The 12,844-nt window shown below is 42.1% G+C and overlaps 1 protein-coding gene across 1 annotated transcript in view; it reads right to left on the bottom strand.

Annotated features, from left to right (window-relative positions):
• TERF1 (telomeric repeat binding factor 1) overlaps positions 1-6,630 on the bottom strand; it is a 16,099-nt gene extending 9,469 nt beyond the window's left edge. The window contains exons 1-4 of the mRNA XM_026033868.1: positions 6,459-6,630; positions 3,307-3,402; positions 1,306-1,436; positions 1,094-1,180 (exon numbers count right to left, since the gene is read on the bottom strand). Coding sequence (XP_025889653.1) covers positions 1,094-1,180; positions 1,306-1,436; positions 3,307-3,402; positions 6,459-6,630 — 486 coding nt within the window. The remainder of the gene's footprint in view (positions 1-1,093; positions 1,181-1,305; positions 1,437-3,306; positions 3,403-6,458) is intronic.
• Between the last annotated feature and the right edge of the window lie 6,214 nt (positions 6,631-12,844).

The following is a 12,844-nucleotide window of genomic DNA, read 5'->3' as shown; positions in this document are numbered from 1 at the left end:
ATATCCCCTCTGAGCCGTCTCTTCTCCAGAGAAAACAGGCCCAGTTCACTCAGCCTCTGCTCGTACGAGAGATGTTCCATTCCCTTAATCATCCTGGTTGCCCTTCTCTGGACCCTCTCCAGAAGCTCCACGTCCCTCTTATACTGGGGWGCCCAGAACTGCACACAGTACTCCAGGTGCGGCCTCACCAGAGCTGAGTAGAGGGGCAGAATCACCTCCCTTGACCTGCTGGCAACACTCCTTTCTCCACCAGCATGTTGATACCATCTTTGCTCTGACAAGACCTCTGATACCACCTTCCTAGAAGCTGCAGCGGCACCTCACACCTCGCTCATGATTCTCATGTGGAGTGGAAGAGGGGACAAAGGTGCAACTGCTGCTGTCCATGAAGAACAACTGCTGCTAGAAGCAGTTATTTTGCTACCTTGAATCATCTTCCACCAATATTAACCCTATCACTCACAAATGTCCTTTTGTGTTGACAGGCATCACACATGTAAGTGACTGCAGAAGCAAGGCTTRGAAGGGAGCCAGGTGAACACTATTTGCTATGTTAGGAATCCTATTCCTCTCCTCAAGGGACTGAGGATCAGGTGAAAACACATCCAGTGGCTGGTAGTTCATAACTACTGGCTCGTTCTGGAAAACAGCATTAAGGATCTTTGTTAACAAGGATCTTTATAAYGTTAAAAAGAATTTTAATTTGAACAAGATGCAGCTTTAAGGGTTTTTTTTTTTTTTTWACGAAGAAAAACAACATTGTCATCCAACCTGGAGCAAACTGACAGGCCTCTAAGACAAACTGAAGATTCAGCCATTTGAATCTATTCAAAACAAAATGCCTTTTTGCATGTATTAAACAGGATGATGAAATACCAGGCGACAGCACAGGACACACTGAGGGTACACACACAACATTATAACCAAATTATCACCTTTAAATCTTTGCCTCGTTTGAGCAAAATTATGTCAAGAGGAAGCTATTTCCAACACCACTCTCTCCTGAAACAAGCTGCCAARGTAAATCTAACAAGTAAAAACTTTCACTAATAAAGAATAAATTTAAAAAAAAATCTTGAAATAGTGTTACTACCTTATTTGATTCCAAATCTGTAAACAGCCTTTCAAGTACTTCAGCAGCCTCCTTAAAATATCCTTTTTCCATATGGACTGCTACAACCTACAACCAAGATAGCTACATTTACAAGATAGTTTGAAATGCATTTTTGCCCAGATTTAGGAAAAAAAGTTTCAGCTGAATGAATTGGTAGCATCCTTAACAGTTTCTGGACAAGCCCCACAGACCTGAATCTGAATTAAGCGACGAATATCTTCATGAAGCTTGTCAGGGTTACTTTCTTCCCCTTCAAGCAAAGTCCAAACTGACAGAGCAGATTCCAAAGGCGAAATGCTTTTATCATTTTCAAAATGACAATCTTAGAGAGAAAATAAAAATTTAGAAAGCATTTAGCATTTAAGCAAAAATGTAAAGAAGATAAATATGTCATTATTCAAGCACAATGAAGTCATATGTACTTTGCATCATTTCAAATGCTTTTTCCTCAAAAAAAAAAATACTAGTCTCTCTCCCAAGTGTATTTAGGACAGGTGAATTATGTTCGTTATTTTCACCCCTGCAATTAACTATGCAATTCCATTCTTAAGGAAAGATGTCTCCGAAATTCTTAGTTTAAAATACAATTCGCAATAGTGCCAACTTCAGCATCATGTATTTGGGCTGACATTAATAATGCTTTTACAATAAGCTCAGCATCAGATACTAAAACATTTGCTATCACTACAGTAAATTCTGTAACACAACTACTTTTCTCATTTCCCAATGTGTATCTTTATCTCTTAAAAAAAAAAAAGCTGCAAGTCTAGAGAGAAAAAAAAAAATCAAGCAAGGTAACACAGCATRGCAATAAAAGAAACAAGTAAGCGTAACCACCCACGTCACCCCATCTGCTGTGCTACCATGAATGTCTATGCCAGTTCCCAGCAAGCAGGGTCAGTGACAGCATCTGGAGAAGACCTAGCCCGAACCACGAGCCTTTCCTTCCTCCCTCTGCAAGCATTTTCCAGGCTCCTCACTGCACATCTGCCCAGATGGGTGTGCTGGCAGAACAGATGTAGAAGAAGCTGGCAGGTGCCAGGAACTGCTTCTCTCCCTGATAGGGCCAGCTTAGCTCACCGTGTTCACTCAACTACAGCTGCTCTTACTCCTACCTTCTACATAACATCATACCAGAATCTTTATTTCTCCTTATTCCTTACAGCAGTCAGGATCACTTTTTTTTTTTTTTTTTAATAGACAGAGGACAAACAATTAGCAAGACTAAATCAAATATTTGGTATCAGCTGTAAGATAACTCAAAAGGCAAAAATCTGAGTAGTATAAGTCCCTCTGCCCCCACAGAGGTCTTTTTAATCTTTGTTTCACTCAAGTGAATTTGACACTTCCCTATAGTCATACCCTTAAGTGCTATATAGAATAACAGTTTTAATGCCAACCTATAGACTTTTCATAATTTGTATGTGATGAACAATTATATTAAATAATTTGATTCTGAAGTTGAACTAAGTACAGTGTTATTACYTGACAATCACCACAAGAAACTGTTTTGTAGCCACAAGCCTCTAAAACTACTCCWTTTTTTAATCTCTGCTTGTGCTAGAAAGATTGCTTCTGAAGKCCCTAAATTCAAATGAGCTTTAACAAGCAGTGAGAATTTGCAGAGAAAGTTAAGTATGCCAGAAACCTGAGCACAAAAGCAGAATCAGTAGTTAGTGAACATGGCCAAACAGAAGGCTACAGTGCCTRTAACTCCCAAGGAGCTGCTGTCTGAATCTCCTATGACCTTCTTCAAAGGGGAAAGGCACTGCTTTTCATTCATATCCTCACACACAACATAATCTTGAGATTTGCATGTGAAGAAATACAGACTCTCTACTTTACATGTGCAGTTATGCTCACTAAGAGCTAGTCGGTCTTTTTTAATGAATCTCTTCTGTTGATGCTATTGTGGCAAAAAGCCCTGTGATTTACAAACTACAGAAGCATTCAAACCTCACAGCTATTTAATCAGGTAGCCCAGATTATCACCAGTAGTGCATAAGCTCACTTAGCTGTACTTTCATATTGCTCATGTTCCACAGGTATTCCAGGCATCTTATTTACCTAGTAATAGCTACATGAAAGCATATCAAATACACCTTTATACAAGTTCATGGAAATAATCTACTTCAGCGAAACTGGAAAACAAACAAGCAAACAGGAAAAAAAAAAAAAATCAGAATACTTACCAAGTCTTTTTCCTTTTGAAATTCTTGTCAAAAGTTGGCAGACATACACCGTTTTTTTCTGATGTGCAGCTACTTTGGAGAGGTTATTAATAACAGCTGGAAAAGAAGAGAAAAAGATAAGTCACTCTTGTTCCAGCAGTGCCACAGTGTGGCTAGAGATACATCACAGAATCTGGTGCAAGACTGAAAATACTACATYGGCTTTCTAAGGAATTGAAATTAGGGAGATTATTAGTTAATTTCCTTCAACATCAGAAGAATTTAAATCACATTTAAACAACTTGACCAGAAAAAAAAATATTCTTGTTGACAGGAGCAACATAAAAGCAATTAGAAACACCACAGGCATAAGTCATTCAATCAGGTGTCACAGTATCATACATAAACAAAGTCTTATTTTGCTTAGTAGCTTATGACGAAAGGCAGAAGGGTCTGTTTCAGAGAATATTTCCAAGGAATGTCTACAAAACAGGCAGCATGAGGAGCACACAGGCTCCAAACACTTCGCTTTAAAGTTGCTGGGACAACTGACAGACAAAYCAACAAAAACCGCACTGAAACACAAGCCCACAGGGGCAGCCCACCTTGTAAATCAGCAAGGTCGCAAGGGTAATTATACATTTTAGAAGGGGAGCTATCAGGAGATTATCATCATTATACTGATTACTGAGCACTTCATATTCTACTGTGTTGCATATTGCAAGYGATTTACCTTCCGAGCATTACAGTGAAACACTCAAACACGACTAGAACATGTCAAGCAGATCCAACATCCTAATTCTGGTGTGTGTTTCAAAACAAAAAACACCCACCCACACACATCTAGCACATGGGACCCTCAAGCTTGCACTAACACAAGCAGAGCTTTTACTTGGGAGCGCTCAGCCTACTTCTTAGTAGTGTACAAGAGTCTCCCAGGAGCAATGGATGCACTCGTACACTAATTAAAAAGCCCCCGACTGATCATGAAATCTAATATCAAGGAGGTTATTGTCACTTCAGCTTCAAAGCACTGCAATTCTACTTCAGTAGATACAGGAGACAACAGCTGTTAATAGGTACATTTTAAGAGTTAAAATAGCAATTAAAAGGATATTGTTSAGCATAACGGTGAAGTGTCTCTGTGATCACAGATCCCTACAGTATTCAGACCAAACAGGGTCCAGCTTTAGAAAATACTTGACTAAGGAATTTAATGGATGGAAAGAGCTATCATCATGTCCTGAAGATGGAGCCAGAGCTAAGAAATTTTTGAGGCAGACTGAAAACCACAGTCGAAAGATTTCACAGGACAGAACCTGTCACATTGGCTTGGTCTTTCGGGTTTCTTTGCTCCTCCTTCACTTAAGGCGCGCACACACACATTAGTGCTTCAATTCAGATGAGCAGTGCATTTTTAAAGCAAAATGTCTTGGGTTTTGGGTTGCATGATGAAGTAGTCTTGAGTGCACTAAATTTCCTTTTACATGAAACTAAACTGGAAGGCCATGCTCCAGCTGCATTCAGTTCATGCGACAGAACAGAACTATTCCAAAAAGAAAAAGAGTAATAGACAGCAGACAGTAGAAATGTTAGATCCTAAGCACCAATTGCTCACAACTAATACAGGCTAATATCAGCATGTGCCTGTAGTAAGCTCTTCTAGAAATCTCAGTTTTTATTAAGAGAGCATTTTATATCCATTCATTCTTTCATTAACTGTATCCTTAAGTTGGTCTTCAGTTGTTTCCCTGCTTGTGGTGATAAACGCACTTCTTAGCTTTCATTAAAATAGTAGAAATGCAGATATCTCAACAAGGTAGTTGAGACCGTTAAGCAAGGCCTGCAGCCCTGCCACCACACTGKTATAAAAGCTACCCTGAGATCCCAGAGCTAGCCCAGCTATTTCTCCTTGGCAGTTCAGTGACRTTTGTATCAAAAGCATTCATCTATTCAAAAAGTGCCTTGTTTCACTGTTTTTCCTACTATCCCATTTCTGCTCTTGCTCTGGCTCAAGTCAGCCTGCCTGCTGATGGGTAACCAGAACTGCTTGCAGCGAGGTCTCAATCCACCTTGTGCAAAGCAGTATTTTTTAGTTCTACTGAAAATATTTTCCAATACAGCCTCATTTCTGTACTTTGCTTTTTCCATGGCCTGTTATGCTGATGACTTAGTCATCCTGTAACATCAGTATGCCCCACTTGCCTCTATTTCATTCTGAAGTTATATAGAAACTTAGCTATTAGGTTGCAATTCCACATGTCCCTGCATTCTGTAGAATCGCTTCTACTGACAGTCCTCAAGAGTCTTCCCATTCTTGTCAGATATTCCAATCTGCTTGTGCGTTGATAACACCTCCAYTTTCTAAAACCATCATGACTTTTCTTTACTGTGCTCCCCCTGAACCCTAGACCACTGATGAGCACCATTATTAACTTAACCCAACAGCCTCCCTTCAACACACCTCATCATTTTATCTTTACATTGCTTAGCCCTCAGCTCCTTATATCAGTCTCCTCACTAGTCATATCCTGCATGACACCATATTCACTTATTACCAAAATTCTAAACAAGCTGTGCTGCCACCTTTACTCTGGCCAAGAAAAAGGTGATTACCTGATTATCTTTAGTAGAGTGATTTGTAACAGGAAGAAAAACAAACAAACAAAACACACACGCACACACACAAAAAAAATACCCAGAAATAAGCAAACAAACCCCATCAATCACCCAAAGATATCCAGACTCCACTATGTGTCACTGTTGCTGGTACTGTGATAAAGCCTCAAAACTGCCTCATATCATCCTGGGTGCTAAGCCGAAATTCTCAGAAATTCTGAAGACATCCAGAAACCTAGTGACTGTGATTATTAGCAGGCTAACCAGGAATACTAAGTCTGCTTGTAAGTCGGCCAAAAATTAAAGGTGGAAACAGGCAGGGGTGCTACAGAAAAGATAATCCTGAAAGGTGCCCTTTTATGTTTTCATTTGAGAGGTACAACCTGCAGACCTCAGAGTTGTGACTCGCTCTTCGCCAGAAAAGCTGCCCTAGCAACACAAGCGCTTCCTCAGGCGCACTRCGCGTGCGATACGAGCTGCTGCCCTCTCAGTTATAGCCCAGGGTCACAAAGATCCCCTCGAAGGGGCCCGCGCGACGCAACGCGCCCGCTCACCCTGCGCCAGGTCCCTGCAGCGGCGGAACTCGGCGGCGCGGCCCTCGCGGAAGTGGCGGCACAGGCAGTAACAGGCGAACTCGAGCACCCAGTCGCCCACCAGGGCCTCGGCCTGCGCGAGCCGCGCGGCGGGCRGCGGAGCGCGGGCGCCSCCGCCGCCGCTCGCGGCCATGTTCGAACCGTGCGCCAACGGCTGCGGGGCGGGGCAGGAGGCGGGGGGAAGCGCCGATTGGTTGAGGCGGCGCCGCGCTGGTTTTGAGCAGGAGCAGGGGACGGTGACGTCATCGACCCCGCCGCCAGAGGCGGTGTGGGTTGGCCTGACCGTTAGGGTGGTTGCTCCGGGAGCGGAGGGCGCGTGCGCAGTGCGGCCGTTGGGCGGGCCGTTGGTGCGCGCGTCAGCGGCGCCTCTGGGGGCGTTCCGCTTGCTGCGAGCTAAGTAAACGGTGCGGTCGGGTGGTGTGGGAGGAAGTTGAGATCTGGTTAACRTGTTTAAGTAGATGAAGGGAGAATGTAGGGGGGAAGGGGCCAAGCTCTTCTCAGTGGTGGCCAGTGGCAGGACAAGGGGCAATGGGTGTAAGTTGCAACACGGGCAGTTCCATCTGCMTGTGAGGAAGAACTTCTTTCCTGTGAGGGTGACAGAGCCCTGGCACAGGCTGCCCAGGGAGGCTGTGGAGTCTCCTTCTCTGGAGCTCTTCCAGACCTGCCTGGATGCCGCCATGTGCCCCGTGCTCTGGGTGTCCCTGCTGGAGCAGGAAGGTTGGACTGGATGATCTCTAGAGGTCCCAACCTTGAACATTCTGTGATTCTGTGAAATCCTGCTTTGGAGTGAGGAGCTGTGAGAGCTATGGTGCTTTAGTCTGAGAGACGAAATATAGCAAAGTATACATTGCATTAAAAAAAAAAATACCCCTTTGAAAAAAAGGACTTCACCTAAGAAGCATGTCTTTATGTGCATCCCAAAGATAAAGGACTTTTCCTGTAAAGATGCTTCAGCTGCAACTCACCTCCCATCCATAAATGACTTTTTTTTTTCCTTTCCCAATTCATTCTTTGTTGTTCTAAGATACTGTGGGCTATGCCAGTATTAGTAAAATAAGGAGGTACTGCCACTGTTCTCTGGTCTCAAAGGCAGGTGGCCTGATATAGAGCCTGGACCTTAACTTTTCCACACCTGTGGGTGCTCCACATGCAGTTCCTAGCAAATTAGAGCTGTGGAAAGTGAGCTATGTTTGATGGTGTCAARCAGGTTATCTTGGAGGGGCTTCATAAGAAAAGTAATAGTCCTAAGCTATGATTTTTATCTTATTTTCATGGTGTTCTTAACTAGAAAAGAGGTGCAGTACGATAGCATTTATATTGCTGTTGAACCTTTTGCATTTTTTAACATATCATTAACAATATTGCATTACATTTGTTTAGAATTATTCCCTGGATTTTATGAAGAACATAAATATGGGGAAAGGAGTGGTATATAGGATACAGGTAGCCTGAAATACAACTTTCCTTTACATAGGCTTGGCAGAGTTCCCTGGAAGAATTTAGAGATTTTTAAGCTGGTGTGACAGACTGATCAAAGTTCATAAACTCTGCTACAGTTTTGGAGTAGGAATTWTTCTTGCTTCCTCTGAAAATAGCTGGATATCAAGTGTTGTCCCAACCTACTGTTTGCTTCACTAATTATATTTTGCACTGTTAGATGCACCATTCTAGAATACACTCTTTTACTCCAGGAGTTTGAGCACCCTTTCAAAACAAAAAGAAAAAAAAAAAAGAAAAAAAAAGGTGGTGGTTTCCTTGTGTTGAAAACCTTTCTTTTAGATCGCTGTGGAAAGAGACCTTTCACATTTTTACTTTACTCCAACCAGAATAAAGAGTTCTGTAAAAAATACTTATGAAAGAAGCTAGCAAGGTGAGAACATGTACACTGAAAACTCCAAGCCTCACAGAGAGCACGCGGTGGTATTTTGTGATCTTGTAATAYGGAGTTTTTTTCCTTATATGTCTTCATTGCCTTTGAGGCACACATTTAAAGAAGTTKCTGGGTTTTTTTAGGCTTGTTGGGTGGCAATGTTTGTTGCATAGTAAAGCTTATTCTTGTTTCAAAAGGYGTGATTTTTTCCTGAGTGCTGTATCATAGGCTCTTGTTTTGCCTTATTGGCAGTGCTGAGCCTTGAGAGTGGCTGAGTGCACTATAGATTGAGATCCATTAAAATCCATACAACTGTAAAACATAAATATATTTATAATGATGGTWATAAGGTATTGTTTGCAATTATTTTGAGCAAACATGAAAGAGATGATTTTATACTCTCAATACATGATTAATCAGCCAAAAYGCTGTTTTACTATAATGCAACTCATTAAATCAGTTTAATGGTAATAGTTATTCAATATAGAATGACTGAAAAATCCAAGTAAGAGAGCCTCAAAATTCAGTTAAAAGGATATTACTGAGGTGGTTCAACATATTTAGAAATAAAGGATCAGACCAAAGTTTGATGGAGATATCCTGTCAGAGATAACAGATCTTGGGAAACCACATCTGTCTAGAAAATACAGAAGCTTTTCATTCAGTGAAGGATTTTATTTATAATTTTCTCAAGATTAAGTGAGGGAGATACCATTTAGAAGTTTCATAGGTTTATTGGCATTATTACTTAGCCAATCATTCAAAAGTAATTAGATGCAAAAAATTCTTGAAAGAAAAATTTGATGGAGCCCTGAMAGGTGACACTGCTCTGCAACAGGAGATAGTTACAGCTCTGCAGCAGTTTCTCTCTTTCCCTAGTCCTCTGGAAATGCATCTCTTGTGGATTCGAGTGGTTTGGACTTCGTAGGCAGAAGTGGCAATTCTGAGGTGATGGCTGCGTTCTGTRCCACCCCATGCCAGGTGAGTGCTGGCATTCCTGAGCTGAGCTACAAAGCCARAATTCCTATTTGCAAACTGTTTGGGAGACGTGGAATTCGCTGCAGAAGCTTGTGGATGGAGTCTCTTGGTTCTAAGGTGACAGATTCCTTAGAGGAATCTGATCAATGGGAAGAAAAGAATTTTCTGACTTGGATGAGGAGTTTCTTGCAGCCTGTTCAGGAATAGGGAGTTATCTAAAACACGTCCCCATTTTCCTTTCCTAATTTTAGGTTATTTGCCTCAATATTGTAGATCTCCTCTGCTTTCATTGTATATACCTGCATGTCATGGTTTGAATGAAAATATTGAAACTTGATATCTTATATTGTGAATACTATTGGCACTTCTAAGATATTTGGGGGATATCAGAAGATTAAACAAATTTTTCTTTGTATACTTTAAATAATAAATGTCTAAACAGATCATTAAGCTCATATGGGTATGAAAAAATAAAAGCTGCRTTATTCTCACTTAATACAATACAAAAGGGAATGTAGCACTATATCCAGATTGGTTCTAGAAGCATACTTGGCATTAAGCCATCACTAGGCCTGGTGAGCTCAGGTTTAGGGCTAGGGTTAGGCCTAGGGTTAGGTCTTGGGTTAAGAGAGTGAAAAAACCTTGCAAATCACCTGCATTGGACTTCTGGAGGGTCGACTTTGGACTGTTTAGGACATTGCTTCGGAGAGTCCCTTGGGAGACAGTGCTGAAGTGCAAAGGGGTCCAGGAAGTCTGGATTTTTCTCAAGAAGGAAATCTTAAAGGCTGAGACCAACTTTATGAGATACAACATGGCCAAGTGCCAGGTCCTGCACTATGGTCACAACAACCCCACGCAACACTACAGRCTTGGGGCAGAGTGGCTGGAGAGCTGTGTGGCAGAAAAGGACCTGGGTGTGTTGGTCAACAGCAGTCACATGAGGCAGCAGTCTGTCCAGGTGTCCAGGAAGGCCAACGGCCTCCTGGCTGGCATCAGGAACAGTGTAGCCAGCAGGACCAGGGAGGTGATTGTCCCCCTGTACTCGGCTCTGGTGAGGCTGCATCTCGAATCYTGTGTTTAGTTTTGGGCCCCTCACAACAAGACATTAAGGTGCTGGAGTGTGCCCAAAGAAGGGCAACGAAGCTGGTGAGGGGGCTGGAGCACAGACCTTATGAGGAGTGGCTGAGGGAGCTGAGGTTATTTAGTGTGGAGGAGACTCGGGGAAACCTTATCCCTCTGTACAACTACCTGAAAGGAGGCTGTAGCGAGGCAGGGGTCGGTCTCTTCTCCAGAATAACTACACATAGGACAAGAGGAGATGCCCTCAAGCTGTGCCCGGGGAGGTTCAGGTTAGACATTAGAAGAATTTCTGTATGGAAAGAGTGGTGAAACTTTGGAATAGGCCACCCAGGGCAGTGGTGGAGTCGCCGTCCCTGGCAGTGTTCAAGAAACGTGCGGATGAGGCACTTAGGGACATGATTCAACACGGTTGGAATCAATGAGCTTGTAGGTGTTTTCCAACCATAGTGATTCTATGATTCTATATTCTGAAATGTTTAGAGAGACATAAATAGAGACATATACTATTGTATTTATAAAAGGGGCAGAGAATATGAACTAATAATTAATCATACCAGAAAAAAMCATAGAATTTGAGATTCAGTTGACTGGATAAACTGAATGTGCTGCTGTTATCAACATATACTTTCAAACAAAGGAGAATCATTTACTGTTGTTTAAATAGTGGGAAGTCAGATGTTGCTAAACATGTATTATTTATAACACTGTTTTCTGTAGCTACTGTGAAAGTTTATTCATGGGGGCAGGTAGTGCCTCTGAACATAAGCACAGTGATAAAAGTAGGTTGTCCTGATCAGACATAGCACAATGAATGTCAAATTAATTTGTAACATTACTACACTCCTGGAATYGCAGTTTTATTCATTCAGAGCTCAAGATACAATCCTGAGAGTCCCTGCGATTTAATTCTAGTGAAGCCGTGATTAAAACTTTGAAAGAGAACAAGACGTGCTGATYATTCAGAATTCACACTCAGGGCTCCCTGCGGGGAAATAGTCAAGTGAAAYGTTTCTCATGGATGCTGGAGGTAACTACACAATTTAAACAGTGGTGCCTATTTTATTTTTTTTTTCTTTTTCCTTGGCTAGAATGAGGATTCAGAGATATTATGAAAAAGAATCTATAACTACTGTTTTCTGTTATTGTTTAACTCTATGGATTTATACATACATATATATACACTTATTAAGTTCTATATTTCTTGTGACTGCTAGAAATCTTATTTTGCACTCTTCAAGAAATGATGGTAACTTTCTATTTAGTTTTAAAATATCATAGAAAAATCAGAGTTTTTTTCCAGTTCTTACTAAGGTGTGCATGCTTGTGGGACAGTTGACCTGACTAAAMAGGACTTGTCACATAGTCCTGATGAGAAGAGAGGTCAGGCAGGCAAGGCCAGGGAGGAATTAGAACAGTGACTCGATTGTTGCTGGAGTCGAGAGCTTATTATTTTGAAGACATAGTATTTCATAACAAAATGAAAGATTAGATTGTGATGATTCTAGTGTGCATAAGGACTAGATGACCTCTGAGGTCCCTTCCAACCTTAAGCATTCTATGATTCTAAGCTTTAATTTACTACCAGTTGTATGAGCTTCATACCTCTCATAGTGGTTTGAAGGTTCTGCACTGCCATTTTCCTATGTGCATGTGTAATGATGTCCTGACATGCGTCTCCCTTTGGTTGAAAGATGAATTAGAGAATATGAGGGAACTATGGGATTTTTTTATCTATTATGCCTCAAACTGAGAAACCGTTTATGACCACAGCCATGCTGTAGCACATATGGGAGGTATTGCACAGTATTGGCTTACCAACTACTGTGCTAAAATAGGGCCAGCTTGTATAGAAACACATAGTTAGGGTGACTGAGCCCTGGAACAGGCTGCCCAGGGAGGTTGTGGAGTCTCCTTCTCTGAAGATCTTCAAAACCCGTTTGGATGCAGCCCTGTGCCATGTGCTCTAGGTGACCCTGTGTGGGCAGGAGGTTTGGACTTGGCCTCCCTACATTCCCCCTTCATGTACTTATACATATTAATCAGATCCCCTCTCAGCCTTCTCTTCTCCAGGCTAAAAAGCCCCAACTCGCTCAGTCTCTCCTCGTACTCCAGTCCCTTAATCATCTTGGTTGCCCTCCGCTGGACCCTTTCTAGAAGCTCCACGTCCCTCTTATACTGGGGAGCCCAGAACTGCCAGCAATGCTCCAGGTGCTGCCTCATCAGAGCTGAGGAGWGGGGCAGGATCCCCTCCCTCAACCTGCTGGCAACATCCTCCTGATGCAGGCCAGGATCCCATACACACTATATAACTACATGCTATATATATATGCTGTGTAACTACATCTTCTGCCACCACCACCAGAAACTGTATCAAAAGGGCATTGAACGAGGTTCAATAAACCCACTGGGAGGTTTGGGC

Source organism: Nothoprocta perdicaria, unplaced genomic scaffold, assembly GCF_003342845.1.
Source record: "Nothoprocta perdicaria isolate Ctin4 unplaced genomic scaffold, notPer1 scaffold_134, whole genome shotgun sequence".
In the NCBI taxonomy this organism is placed as follows: Eukaryota; Metazoa; Chordata; class Aves; order Tinamiformes; family Tinamidae; genus Nothoprocta; species Nothoprocta perdicaria.
This window is presented reverse-complemented; position numbering and strand designations above follow the sequence as displayed.